This window comes from Thermobia domestica, chromosome 5, assembly GCF_964235325.1.
Source record: "Thermobia domestica chromosome 5, izTheDome1.hap1.1, whole genome shotgun sequence".
Taxonomy (NCBI): Eukaryota; Metazoa; Arthropoda; class Insecta; order Zygentoma; family Lepismatidae; genus Thermobia; species Thermobia domestica.
Genome location: NC_137458.1, coordinates 172,580,261 through 172,595,800, shown reverse-complemented (window position 1 = coordinate 172,595,800; position 15,540 = coordinate 172,580,261). Strand labels below are relative to the sequence as shown.

Sequence of the window (15,540 nt, the reverse complement as noted above, 5' to 3'; positions counted from 1 at the left end):
ATGTGAAAACACTATTTTAATATCTTATTCCGTTTACGAGTTATAGACGGTAAAATATTTTATCATTGACCCCGTCAGTAAAAGGTGTACACACTAATTTAAATAGGGTGTATCCAACATAAACTATAAAACATAGGTAAAAATAAATATAATATTCCTAATCACCATGTACAAAAGGTCCTACATACTAAGTTTCTTCCCTGTAGCTAAAATTGACATAAAAGAGCCCATTCTACATATTCTGTGAGATCTAGGTAAAAATGAATATCGTATTCATAATCAACATATTCGAAAACCCCAGCTATTCGATATGCTGAGTGTCACCCTAAATGGCTAAAATTGACACAAAAGATCGTATCGCACATAAATTTCAAGGCTGAGGGAAAAATGAATATTATATTTACAATCAGCATGTTCAAAAAGTCCTATGTGCCAAATTTGATACAAAATGGTTCAAATTGATTAAAAGGGCGAATCCCGCATAAACTGTAAGGCCTAGGTAAAATATATATTATATACGTAATCAGTATGTTCGAAAACCTCTAGATACTGAGTTTCATCTAAGTCGGTTAAGATTGTTATACAAGGGCGAATCCCACATAAACTAATATATTTGTAAATAGCATGTTTGAAATATGGGTTGTAAAATTCGAGGTTTCTGCTTCTAGGTTGAAAACCAGTGCTTGTAGCCTTTGGTAATAATAGTTGATAAAAAGCTCCATAGTCTTTTATAATCTCTGCTATGTTAATTAGAGGTTGAAAATATTTACCATAAAAGCTAACGAGTACAGCCTTATATGCTAAATAGTGGTTTAAAAGTTACTGTGTTGGAATATGTGTTCGTACTCTTTACACTGTGCTATGCTATATACGGGTTCGAATTTCTATTATATCCCATAACCTTATGCAATAGGGGTGCTACGAAAATAGGTGTTCGTATTCTCTGCGTAATCTCTGGTATGTTAAATAGGGGTTGAAAGATGTGTTCATAGTCTTTAGTATCCTGTGGTATGTTACATAGGGGTTGATGAAAGGTAACCCTGCTAATGGTTCATATTCATGTTTTCTGTGCTGTCTGAAATAGTTGTTGAAAATGAAGCCGTACTCTTTTATTAGCTCTGCTATATTAAAATAGGGGTCATATAAGGAAACGTGTACACCCCTTTTATTCTCTGCTATGTTACATAAGGATTAAAAAAGTTGTCATACTCTTCTATCAGCACCGCTATGTTACATAGCGTTTGGGAAAATACGATGCTTGTAGCCTTTCTTCTGTGATCTATACTAGGGGTTGAAAAATGATCATAAAAGAGAACGAATATATCCCAAAAAGAGGTAGTAAATAAAAACGTGTTTTCGGTATGTTAAATTTTCCATAGCTGGACGGTACGGGGGCATTACCTATCGTGCGACACTTAAAAAGTATATCCTTGCCATCAGGAAGCTCTGAAAGAAATTCGATTTTGTAGCTACCGGGTGTCAAGTATCTCCCACCTACTCTTGTTTCTCTGTTTGTCCTCTCTTCTAATAAAATTAGTAGGAACTTCAGATTAAGTTATTGTTTCTGTAGAAAAATAATTTTTATCCTTTTAATGATGCCTTTTTTTCGGTTGCTTCCTGTGTCATACGCTAGCACTAGTTTTTAATTATTTTTCAAGTTTCACCGATCTGTATCACTTGGTTCTGACACAGTATGCGATACTTACTTTTGCCCATAAGTTGTGCATACTGGCGTTATTTAACTCATTTTGCGTAGGAAAGTGAGATGTGTTCTCTTTCTGGCTTTTGGTATCCAGTTCACTACTAAAACTCATATACTTTGTCCATCGTCATGGAACACACATCAACCTGACTCTGTGCATTATGCCACAGAATTAATGCAGATTTGGACATTCAAACATATTGGTCATTTTACTTACCTTTCGTGTGATGAGACATGTTAACAAGGGCGAAGTTGCGCATATGGTCTGTTGATTCACGCACGCCTGAAGTACAATAATTTTTTCTTATATGTTCTTTCTCTTTTCCAGGGCAGTAGAGCTATAACACTCATGGACAATATGCGACTTTCATTTCTTGTTTCGGTTACCCACAAGAACACTAAAATATGACTTGCAGCCTGAACTCAAATTATTGACATCCTTGACTTCGTGCTTTACCACTTTAAAGCTTCGAAATGTATCACACAAACAGAAAAACCAGTCTGGATAATATTACAAAGGATGGGAAGATGTCATATTGAGACAATATGATTTTGTAATATATAGCAATCAAATTTTAGATTGATTTATAATATGCTGCCGGACGAAAACTTTCGAGGTTTGTATGAATTAAACTGGAAAACTGCATAAATCTTCATAACGTAACCCATTGTACACGATGGGAGAATAAAGCTTACTTAACCCTTTCGAGACAGGGTGGCCAAAGTGTCACTAAATGTAGTGACACATACTTAAACCCTCCTATGTGAACACGAATTATATACCAAGATGAGATTTTCTATGCCAAGTATGACTGAACCATAGCTGATGGTAAGCTTTTTCCTGAGTGTAGAATTTCCCTCTCAAATTTGAGCTCAAAGTTAAACATTCGAGAATTTTCGAATTTTCTTATTAGTTTTTCTTCACTATGACTTCCTTCGTTTTAAAGAGATCTACTTAGGACTTGTCAAGTAAATACCTAACTTTTAGACCAATTTGAACAACTCACAATCAGTGTTGCCAAGTGGGAAAATTAAAAGTTTCCTATTTTCCGTCAAAAATTCGAAATTTTCGAATTTTATTGTTATAAATTCGTGCCCATACATAGGAACGCATGTCAACTTAAGCCAGCCGAATATAAGTCCTTACTGAACAAAATCAAGTACAGATTGTTACAATTGGGTAATTAGGTGGCATATGACAAATTCGAACTTAGGTTCTAAATCTTGATGTTTTTACGTTATCATAATCTATTTTTAAAATTACAAGCTTCGTTTTTTAGATATCGACATGATAATTGTAAGATATATTATTTCCATTTTATTGGCTACATTAAAAAACACAAACCATTAGCCTTTGTCTTTGGCCTACACAATGTAAATCACATTCACTTGGATAGTTGTGATTTTTTAAGGAAGAATGAGATACTTTTAAAAATAAAGTGCTTAGTTAATTATATCTCCTCATTACACTTATAGGATATATTAACGACGTGCTCACTTTTATATTAAGATAGTTTTCGTCTGCCTGATAGCAATGTTCTGGTCCCAGAAAATTTCAATTGCCGATTTTAGGTGAAAAATTCGGAAAATGTCCCCCTTCTACTTTACAATTTCTCTTTCATTGGCTACATTGGAGAAACCTTATCAGTATATGCAAGCCTCGTCATTGGTCAATACTACACACCATAGAAAGTTTCAATAAAATATTAGAAACGATGCAGCCCTTACATAACTCTTGATTTTTATTTCTGAGGCGAAAAAAGTGTTAAAATTTCATGTGTACAGTTAGAAGGAATTTTTCTCCCTGTCTTTCGATGGAAGCCAACGACTTAATGTGTTTACTGTACATTGTTGACACACAAAAGATTTTTTGAGATGACTTGCATTCATGTAACAGCGGTGCCAGCCCCAAAAATTTTAAAATTCTGTTAAGGATTTTTAAATGAATTTTTACTCCTGCATTCCCCTCCCGTTTGTTACACTACAACGAATCGCCATAAAATTACCACATTCATCTAGAAAGCAAGATATTAGCCATGTCAATCAAGTAAATTGTCTTTGAGATATAAATCATTAACCTAAACTTTACTAAAAAGCCAAATATAGCCCTGTCTAGGCAATCAGATTTTAGATTGATTTACACTATTCAGCAGGACGGCAAGATGAAATAAACTGGAAAGTTGCGTATATCTTCATACCCATTGTACGCGATAGAAGAATAAAGTTTACTTAAACAGAGTAAACATATTTTTGTTATACTGTCCAATTATTTTCCTACTATTTATACCTCACAATCAAAATCAATAATACATTTTTCAGTCTGTAAGAAAACAGACACCATATTACCTGAAAATGATGTTGACAAGTTTTATTCAGTAACATGTTCTCAAAATTCGATGCTAATTCATCTATGTTCCTTGAATAATGTCAATCATAACTAAATGAGTTCATTCAAAAATTTAAAAATGCAAACGATATGCTCTATAAATTTACCATAATTGCTATTAAAGTACAGTAAATGTTACTTGAAATAGGGAAAATCTATATATTATTCTCTATTTTATTTTAGTTCTAAACAATAGATCCCATCGAAGTGGCTATAATCAGTAGCTATGATCAGATCAAATTGGTGAACTCAACTACTTACCTATATATAGTTAAATGCTAGACAATTGAATGTTCTCAATCTGAAACAAACCACGTGCGAACAATACAAACAAAACACACTTAAACAAAATGTTCCATAAAAGTATGATTAGTTATCTTGTGTAACGAACAAATTCTCATTAAAATCTTAGAGATTAGAATCATATTCTTATCTTGACTACTTCAACTTTAAAGAATGTGAATGATTGCAAAACTTAAAGAAAATATGTAATAAGTCTTCATTTGGAATTAATTTTAAAGAAAATTAAGGTGTAAAATTGAATTATTGTCGTTTAAATAAGACTAAAATCTGACGAAAGCAATAAAATATTATCAGTAAATTTGTTTTCATCAGCTTTTATTTTTATTTATTCACACGTAGTTTCTAACCTAGAACGAAAAAATTTCAAATTGGTTATCACATTATGTACAATTACAAAACACAAACGTAGATTTATTTTTATCAATGTCTCTTCACGGATTTTGATTTCCGAGAATAGGCTGGTTTTTTGACCTTGGTGCAACACAAGCACAATGCCACTAAAATCAGATAAACTCTACTTCTCCATTCCTAAGTCTCCTTCCGTCAGCATCCGCAATCGCAATTTAACAGACGATTGTTTCAACGTAGATTAAGGACATCTCCACTTAAATACCGTTTACTGAATGAAAGACCGTAGAACCAAAACCCAAGTCACTGTTTCATTCAACAGATAACCAAGGGATCCGTGTAGTGTCTAAACTATTTGGTAGTCTAAAATTAACACAATCTAATATTTACTCAACATGCATTTCTCACATGAAACTAAGTAAGGATGTTAGTCATCGTCTTAACTAATTTGTCATCTCTCATAGAAAACCTAAATTTCCACAAGTTCTGAACTCATCATCGATTTAACTGTAAGCTGATATGATTAACTGTAAGTTGGCTTACTAAGTTGTATGTTGGGTCAATCCTGGAGTTTTCCCGTGCGTGGCGGTGAGAGTTTCACTCGGTGTTTAGCACTTCCTCTTATCTAAACGACCATACTACCTTCGAAGATTCGAAAATCTAACCACAGTCGAATTCTGAAAGTACACTATTCGTTTGCTGCAAGTTTATGCTGTTCCGTCATTGCAGCTGACTTCATTAAGGCATGAGCCTTCGTTTCCATCACACACCAAATAGCATACAAGTACACAGAAATTCCATCAAGAATTTCGGGCGTTAATATGGAATAAGAAATGTAGCATGACTTTAATTTGTTTTATTAGGAAAGTTAGGTAAATTTGTATTCTTTTCGCTGTACCTTCCTCACGCATAAGAAATATTTAGAATTTAACATGTGTTACCTATGTTTAATATTTATTTACAAACAACGAAACCACAGTAAACTTCCCATCGATCATTCATTTCAGCTTCTGCTGCGTAGTGGTCACCTAATCACATAGTATTGTTGTAAGTTTACACAATGTCTTTAGTTACAACGCCCTAGTACAAGGCATTGAGAAATGCCATCATTTTTAGCAACAGACCTGTATCATCGTTTGCAATTAGGGGCGGTGACTTCTGATCATTTGTAAAGACAGGCATGTCGACGTATCAAACAAGCATGCCGCTTTATCAAAGATTGTGATATAGCACTCTCTTTTGTGTCCTGAAGTCAGTAGATTTTCCAACCGAAATGTGCTCTGTAATTGAGAAGTAGATTGGGACCACAACAATGAAAATAAACTGTATACAATAAAACATATTTTGGTGAATTGGTTGACCTTTCGTGGCATTTACTGTTCATATTGTGAAAACTGTATCGTCAAAGTAAGTATTCGGCACATTTGTGTAGAATGTCCAGAATACCCATGTACGTTAGCACCTAAAAGAACGTTAATTTCAATGCAATATGTAAGATTTTATTTGATAATTCGGTCTCTAGTGTTTCCTATTATTATTTTCTTGTTTTTGCTATTTATCATTTTTTGTGCAACTTCTCTTTTCATTTTTTGTTTTGCTTCAATTTTGTTATTATTTTGTCCAATTTTAATTACGACTTCACGTTTTAGAAGAGTTTAATCATTAATTATTAATGTACTGTATGTGATGGCCATTGTCCTCATTCTGACGCAACAATATAGCCTCACTGCTTGCATACCCGTTAAACTGCGATCAATTAGTCATACAGTGGGCTTTCATATTTGCAAATTAAACACCGGGATACTCTATAAAATTTTATAATTAATTCATAGTCATGTACTTGCTCCTTGCTGAAGTATCAAAGTTACACAATAAATCAACATTCTTTAAAAGTGAGTGACAAATCATAAATTAATATTATCAACTGAGTATCAATCTCTAATAAAACTTTTATTGTACAAATATTATGAACCTACATTTTAGAAGGAAACTTGATGTTTTGAGTTTCTAAAAATTCCTTCGAACAGGGACACAATAATGTAAATTTGGAAAAGTTTAAGCTAAATAGGTACGTCTTGTACCCCTAGCCATACGGCAACGTTACAGTCATGCGAGCAGTGAAATATGTTTTGAAAACAGCGTGCTACGCATTATAATGATAATTCCATTTGAAAAGCAATACTCAGATTAATCTATTAAACCATCTTTAGATTTTTCTAACCGATTCTGTTTTGTACTATCAGCTAGACAGTTTAGAAAGTTGAAAGAAAAATCAGTATTGAGAATTACTTGAAGATACGGTTTCACCATGCCCTAATCCTTGTCACAGGAGATAAGCTTGAAAATAGCATAATTATATGTAAAAGGGACAACTGGAATTTGGTTCACAAACTTTCGGTTGCCTATTGAAGTCAGTAGGATGTAACAACTATGAATGCAGAAAGTTGGTCAAATTGTCCTATGTGTTTTATTGTTAAGAAGTAAATTAAAGTGCTTATGTAGAATTACCCGTTTGAATTTTAATATAATATATTAAAATGTCAAATTCCTGTTAAAAGTTCCCTATGTTAGTTACTATCATCTCAGTATTTAAATTATTATTATTGTTACGAAATACAGACTGCGTGATTATCGCAATATAACAAGGCTATAGAAATATAAAAATAATGTTTTGAAAGAAATATTACAGAATTTACTATTCATAATTCTGTGTCATTGTCACAAAAGAAAATAATGTTTCTCGCAGGATAGTATTTTTACCGCTTCAAGCAATGGAATATATGAGAATATCAGTTATCTTAATAATGTAATTGACCTTATTAAAACTTTAACAGCTATGCACCTTGGTAAAATAACAAAATATGTTATATTACATTTGCAAATGCAGTTTAAAGAATAAATGACACAAATATTGAAACAAGCAGAGAAAAGGTAAAAAGACTGTAACAGGGTAAGTTCTACACAACAGAAACATAAAAATCATTTGCATGTTTAAAGATTATGGCAGAAAAACAGCACTTGAGTATATAGCTGAGTGGGTAACGTTAGTACCTACCAATCAATTTATTCACGTTCAAATCTTCATCAAGTACACTTTTTTTGTTTGGTGGAAGGGAAAGCTTTCTATCCCGTCTATGCCCTAAATTAACTTTGTGAAAGGAACTAGGGATAATTATTAAACATACTTTACTTGCATGTTTTAATTACATATAGAAACATAGAGGAAGGGGCTGTCAATTGGAGGTGACGTTCGGCATTATACCTATGTGCAACTGACATGCAGAATCTTAAAATATGCATTATTTTGTGATATCTGTAGGTATTACAATAATACAATTTTTTCACTTTAATCTATCATAAAACCCATTGTAGAATCCAATATATTAGTGTCGAATCAATAGTTTTCGGAATCTCTGATCTGAATAATGACAATTCAGATGCCGTTTAAATCTAAATTCAGCCTCGAAACTTGGGGGAGAATACATAAAAATGATCAAAAATGACAGATGCCAATCACTGCATGCCGGCTTTTAGGCCAAATTATTTTTTCTTTCCATAAATTTTAGAAAGAAAGGATAAAGTCAGCGTTTCACGTGGAACGTAAAACTAAAAGATTTCATTTTTTAATTGTATCAAACACGATTCTGCGCTCCCTTCTCGCTAAACCAGTAGTAATTTTCTTTTTCTCTTGTGTGTATTTGTGTCAAAGTATAGCAGTTTAAGATAATTCAAACTCTATAAGAGTAGAAACAAGTGAGGAGTACAGAAAAGGTAAGTTATAGGATTCCCTTATAATCGTTAAAATTTAATCAAGCAGGGCCATAATACTACTCGTGTAGAAAGAGGAGATACTGCAGAGCTCAACCAGTGTTTTGTAAAATCATTTTACGAAGTGTATCCAAAACCGCTATATTAGTTTTAGTATAGAAAGCTAATAAACATAAAGTTATGTTTGAAATTATTAAGACTTGAGAGATTAAGAAATGTCACACAGAGATTCAATCATATGAGTGTTCGTGCTAGAACAGTTAAGATTATTAATTCTAGAAAATGCTGTAGAGTAAACATCTTGGTTATTTTCGGACTTCAGGCGTGTCCGAATAGCTATGTTTGTTTAAGTTACCGGTTCCATTCGAGTAAGAGAGGATATGTTAACAAATTTCAGACACAAGTGACGTAGATAAAAGTCGTGACAGAAACAGTTCAAAATGCAGCAATATTAAATAATTTGGCAAGAAATAAGAGTGTACAATATTGATAGCAAAGACACTTTTGCGAGATGAACAATCCAAACATGATATTCTGAATATTCACTATACAGATTTTCCTTTTTATCAGAAGTAATTTTTAAGTTAGGTTTTAATGATAAATTATTATATGATCAATTTTCAGTGTTGAAAAGATGTTTAGGAAAATATTAAACTAAATTTGAGAAAGTTAAGAGAATGGCATAGAAAAAGTGTTGAAGATTATTCATGCAAAAAGTCTAGTGCCCATGATTTTTTTAATTAATGAAGAGTACATTAAATGAGATACACAAAGATGAAGTTTTGTGCTTAACAAAGAATACCTTGCGATAACCGAGATTTTAGTGACGAATAATCTCTTACTCCGTTAGTAAAGCTTAAAATTTAGGGGGCAATTTCTAGGGTCAAAATGAAACAGAATCAAATGCTTCAAAGCATTAGCATGAATCAAAAGCATGTGATTCGAATCAAAAGGCCGCAGCGTGAACATTTGCCTCGATCTCTGTAAATAAGCACGACCTTTTACTTCGTGCTTGTATTTGCCTTCATCGAGAGCAATTATCGAATCTTTGTGCCTACATAATGCAAACCTTTCACTTAGTATACACATTGAGGAAACAATTTGCACAGGTGAGGTTCGGGTCCTGTAAGGAGTTGCAATCGTTGAAATGATTATTAATGCTTGGATACTTTTCCATACATTTATTTCTGGAGGGATTGAATACGAGTTTCGACATCCGAACTTGTGTACAATTCAATACCTGATGCATCGCGCAAAATTATACCTCACACGCCAGTACACTTTGGTACACTGTGATATTCCTTGAGTAGATGACGGAAGTTTCAGACGGAAGATGACGGAAGAAAAATACCTACAAGTTTGGATGCTTTTATTTATATCGCAAATTTATAACATTTTTCTGGACAAGCCATGGATGGGTATGCTTTAAAATAGTTCAATAAGATTTATCATTCTCAAATTAGTATAAGAAAGCAATTAGAACTGTATCCATGTTTGGACACTTTTACCATTGATATAAGTACTAACGTACATCAAAGATCCCAACTTCGAGATTAATTTTCTCGCGGATCCATGCACAGATATCTTTAAATATAATGCCATTGGATTCAACATTTTTAAAGTAGTAGAAAAAGTACAATTACAAATATATTCAAGCGGGGCAGATTTCCATTGCCACGTGGGGGTACTTCAAATATTCCAACTTTGAGGGAATTTTCCTCGTGAAACCATGGTCAAATATATTAAAAAAAAATATATATATATATATCTATAGAATTCAGAATCCTTAAATTAGTATAAAATATACAATTATAAACTTTCTCAAGTAGGGGCACTTTTCACTAGCGGTATAAGGTCGGGTAAATAAAAAGAACTATCTGCTTTTGCTTCAAAATGATTAAGCAAATACTTCAATGGGAATGAACAAAAAATTGAAGTAAATTAATTTGCTTAATCAGAAGTGAACCAGTTGCTTTCACTCGCAAGCATGTACTCGAACCGCATTATGAATAAAACAAAGTTAGAGCTCTAGAAAAGAAGGAAGTGTTTTCGAATTTTGAAGGGTATATGCTAACATTAAGCACGGGAACGATGGCATATTAAGTGAATTTACGTCTTGTTAAACGCTATTAAGAACGTATGATTACTTAGGAAAAAAATTGAAAAATCCTGCCAAATGGGTTACTTCCCCTTATACTAATTCGCACAACTTCCTCTTGCTCACACATAGTTTTGTTTTTCTAGTTTCTATTTTCGCCGATTTTCTTTTTTAGGGTGCCCTCCGTAATAATTTTCTCCGCTGCTCTCCATAATAATTGTTGGGTTGAGATTAGCTGATATGTCTTCTCCGACTTTTTATGACGGGCTTCTTTTTTGCTTCTCTCTTCGACTGGCTGACTTCTTTAAATACTTGAAATATATTTTACGTTCTTTTTTTTTTTTTTTTTTTTTTTTTTTTTTTTTTTTTGTAAATATCACATCATTTTGAAACCATATTTACTCGTGGTCAGAGTCCAATTCAATTTTCGCGATTACGACTAGCGGATTGAACATCAACTTGAATTCGACAACCTGCTTCTAGAGCATGTATATTAAGAAGAGGTGGGAAATATGGGTTTTTTATCGGCGAAATTTTCAGTAAAAGACGACTGTATTGAAAAGAAAAAGGAAACGCTTTTACTTTTGTGATTTTCTTTTTACAATACCATTTTTCTTTCTTTGTAGTGAACTTCACAATTAAGCAATAACTTAACAACATCCAGGACATCTGACTTTTATGATCAGTCCCGGACAAGTTTTCTTAATTCGTTTTCAAACTGTCATTGCCGTTACTGCCACGAAATGTAAGTTATGCAACCCTTATGTCCCAAATGTCGATTTGGTTGCCAAAGCACCTTATCAAGCACCTAGAGGTTATACATTTTGGTATGTGTATTTTATAATGGTTGTCTAAATTCAATTTGGTAGGCAAGAAAAGTACCATAAGCGAAGAAAGAGATACCTAATCATTTTTGTTTAGCTATGAAGTCTAGTACTATACCTGAATTCCATACGAAATCATTTTATCCTGAGCTGCAGAGTTCAGTTTACAAAATTAAAACCAACAACGATAAGTTGGACATGATATGTTATATTGCGCCAGAATTATTGAAATAAGAAATTCGTGATAACTTTTGAAATGTTCTCAACTTCGAATTCTAGCGTCTCAATAAATGTAATATATATATAGGTATAATAAAGTTTTTGTTAATTCATAAATTCTAAATAATAAAGTCTACTACATTATCAGAATAATTAGTGATAACTTTATTTCACCTTTTATTAAAAGTTTTCTGTCGTTGGAATTTAATATAATAGCCCTATACATAATACATTCTAATAGACAATATTATGGCCCGTGGGATTATTAATGCGAGGTCTCAACCGTTAGGCTTTGTACCCAAACTTTTTAAAATTCCTACATTAAGCGTATAAGGAAAGTAATTTAGGATGGTCGGCCTTAGGATTCAAACTCAATTTTCAGATCATGAAACTCAAATAGGAATTACTCCCTACCTTCTCTCTATAAAACTGCTACAAGAAAATATTAATTACTTTTCTCCTTATATCGCTTTTCCTCAATTGTTGTATAACCTTTCTGTTCTCAACAGGAAGCTACAATGCATCATACTTTAACGTAGGATTTTACATGGTATTTAAATCTCAGTAACCTCATCCAGCCCAGTATAGAAGCTGGTTTTGTCACACTTAAGGTAGTAATACTACATAGTTACGAGAACCTTCGTTTTTGCAAAGTATTATTGCAAAGTGTACTAAACAAGAGTTATTTATAGCAGCTTCGAGTTCAATTAACCGATCAATATTTATACCTTTTTAATATACCTAATTTTTTTTAGCTTTTAATATGATTATATAATTGTTTTGATAGAATTATCTCTCCAAGTCGGTAATATATTTAGCTAAGAAGAATGATTTTTAATGTAAATTTATTGTAAACTTGAAGAAGAAAGCAGAACTACAATTGTACCAGTGTTGCCATATACGGCAAGCGAAATTACACACACCTTCCGTCCAAATTGCACAATTTTACACACAAACTGGAAGACAAAGCACACAAAATTGCACAATACATAACAACCTATATATAAGTACATTATGTCTGACGATGTACCTACATATACGTACATCGACCAGCCATTGTTCAAGAATTCAAAGTTTGATTTATTATTATTATTATCATTATTATTATTATTAAATGCAGAGAAAACAAAATACATGGAAGTGCGACGGGACCGTGATACGGCAAATTGTGGATGCGTTAAAATATTAAATAATACTTTTGATAAAGTGGATGCTTTCAAATATTTGGGATCAATATTAACAGACGAAAATCATATTCACGAAGAAATTAAATGTCGACTAAAAGCAGGGAATTCGTGTTACTATTCGGTTCAAAATCTCTTGTTGTCGCGAATTCTGTCGAGGAATTTGAAGCTTAAAATATATAAAACGATAATCATGCCTGTTGTTATGTATGGCTGCGAAACATGGTCGCTTACTCTGAGGGAAGAACATAGACTGAAAGTATTTGAGAACAGGATCCTGAGAAGAATATTCGGACCCAAGAGGAACGAGAATGGGGAATGGCGGAAGCTTCATAACGAGGAACTACATAGTTTATACGGTTTACCCAACATTGTTAGTGTCGTGAAGTCTAGGAGGCTTAGGTGGGCAGGTCATGTAGCTAGAATGGAAGAAAGTAGAAACGCTTTCAAAGTCTTGACTGGTAGACCCATAGGAAAACGACCATTAGGAAGACCTAGGCGCAGATGGGAGGATAATATTAAGATGGATCTCGCAGAGATAGGAATACAAAGTAGAAACTGGATGCAATTAGCTAAGGATAGAAGTCAGTGGAGAGCTTTTGTGAACGCGGCACTGAACCTCCGGTTTCCATAGGCCATAGAGTTTGTTGGTTAGTTATTATTATTATTATTATTATTATTATTATTATTATTATTATTATTATTATTATTATTATTATTATTATTATTATAGCAAAACCGAAACCTTCTTCCCCCCATAGTCACATAAAGAGTATTGAATCTTTGATTTAACTTCTCTCTTTTTTTTTTCTATTTTTATCCTTTGTTCAATAAGAGAATTTCCATCCCTCTCATTCACTCTGTCGTTTATGTGCTTGAAAGATAACATTTTCCTGACTAGTGCTGAGAAGCCAAAAAGACTTCTTACCCCGTCCTCCTCATGTTTTGGTCAACATCGAGGGTCAACATTCATTAATATTGCTTGGCTTGAACAAAGAGGCTTTGCTTGGAGATGTGGGATAACGAGGCCTTGTCATTTTACAAAAACTTGTAGCTGTCATAAAAAAATCTTGAAAGCCAATCTTTCTCTTTACTGTGTACATATTAGAACTTCTTGAAAGCAAGAAAGGTATTTCCACCTATGCAGCACTGCACTCTAGTGGACAAACAGTGAACCTCCCTATTAAAAACATGTATTTTGGCGCACTCCCCCTCCTTGTCCAAAAGAATCCTTGTTTCGAAAGCGGCGAAACTTGTTTTTCCTTTATGTCAGAAGAAGGGCGATAGAAGGTAGCTAGCAAGACGTCCCAAAAAGTTGCACACCGTTGAACTTCTTGTAAGATGGAAAAAATGTTTTATGACCCTTTCAAGATTATGTGTACATGGTGAAATATTGTAGGGTTTCAAGATTTTTCTTTTTTATGACAGCTACAAGTTCTAACGTGGCAACCCCCTTTAACGGTTGTGATACCCGCTTCTGAAAAACGGGAAGTGAGGTACCAAGGAAGCAAGATTGTTTTATTGCGAAGCCCTGGAGTCAGGCGTTGGCAATCGTAGTTTTTCAAAGGCAATTTCCAGAAAAAATAGAAATAGCAAATATTTGAATGAAAGGAACTTCGCAAAAATCATCAATGATAATTTTGAATTGACCAAGGTGCAAAAAATGCACACAGATTAGGATTACACACAAAATGCACATACAGGGAAAAATTGCACACATTTTATGTAATTACACACACATTGGCAACGCTGAATTGTACTTAATAACAAGGATACCAAACGCACTCAACAGATAATGAAATGACAATGTTGAATCTATTATTAGATAACAAATAATAATCAACAATGGCATTTAAATGTAATCTCTTTCTTCTAGGACGTTGATGATAGCGCTCGCTGTTTAGTATTCTGATATGGAAAATCCAAAATATTAGCAACAACCAATATGATATCTTGAAATTACATTTTACAATGATACCAGAAAGTATAAAAAGGAAATAAGCAAGTAAGGCTGTCTGCATTCCTTTAGATTCACGATGAAGGTTTTCGTTGTTTTTGCTCTGCTTTTGGTGGCAGCTCAGGTAATATTTTCATTTTTTACTGAAAAGTATTCAACTATATAAGAAATGATCCATTACTAGTTGTTGCGGCCTACCTTTCTCTTCTCTCATCTACTTCAATAAAAGGATCACTATTGTGGCGTCTAATTCTGTTCACGCACTAATTTTGCGTTACGAGAAGTCATGTTCTTTTAAACTGACTACACTGCTCTTTCAAACATAGTCATTGAAAGATATACGAAGGATTGTAATCGTCCGTACATCATGTATTATCACACAAATTATATGAGCACGTACGCATTCCAGTAATTTCTTCTTGATGTAGAATGTTTACAAACTGCATATTTTGAAAATCGGAATGAAAGCATTTTTGTTTCTTTTCTTTAGGGGTGTACAACAAAATGGAAATCAGTGGATCTGTGTGTTTTGTTGACTCCCCGTTATCTATATGCGACGAGAGCGTGTTTACTATTTTCTCATACAGCTAAAAATGTGCTCAAAATATAAGGAGAAATGACTTATACGTTAAGTTTAATGCTTTATGTAGTTAGGGTGATGTTGCATGTATTTAAACACCTTTGTTTCATTTTTGATTTGTATGCTTGTTTCGTTTTAATTTTAGTCGCACGCATAATTTTGCGTATTGAT

At 33.2% G+C, this 15,540-nt stretch overlaps 1 protein-coding gene across 2 annotated transcripts in view; it reads left to right on the top strand.

Moving 5' to 3' along the window:
- Nucleotides 1-15,540, top strand: part of LOC145684731 (brachyurin-like) — a 79,923-nt gene that overhangs the window by 34,193 nt on the left and 30,190 nt on the right. The window contains exon 1 of one of the 2 annotated variants that reach the window (XM_081757107.1): nt 14,763-14,913. The exons of the other annotated variant lie outside the window; for it this stretch is intronic. Within the exon in view, the coding sequence (XP_081613233.1) occupies nt 14,869-14,913 (45 nt within the window). The 5' untranslated portion in view covers nt 14,763-14,868. Of the gene's footprint in view, nt 1-14,762; nt 14,914-15,540 lie in introns of those variants that run through there. 2 annotated transcript variants of the gene reach the window in all.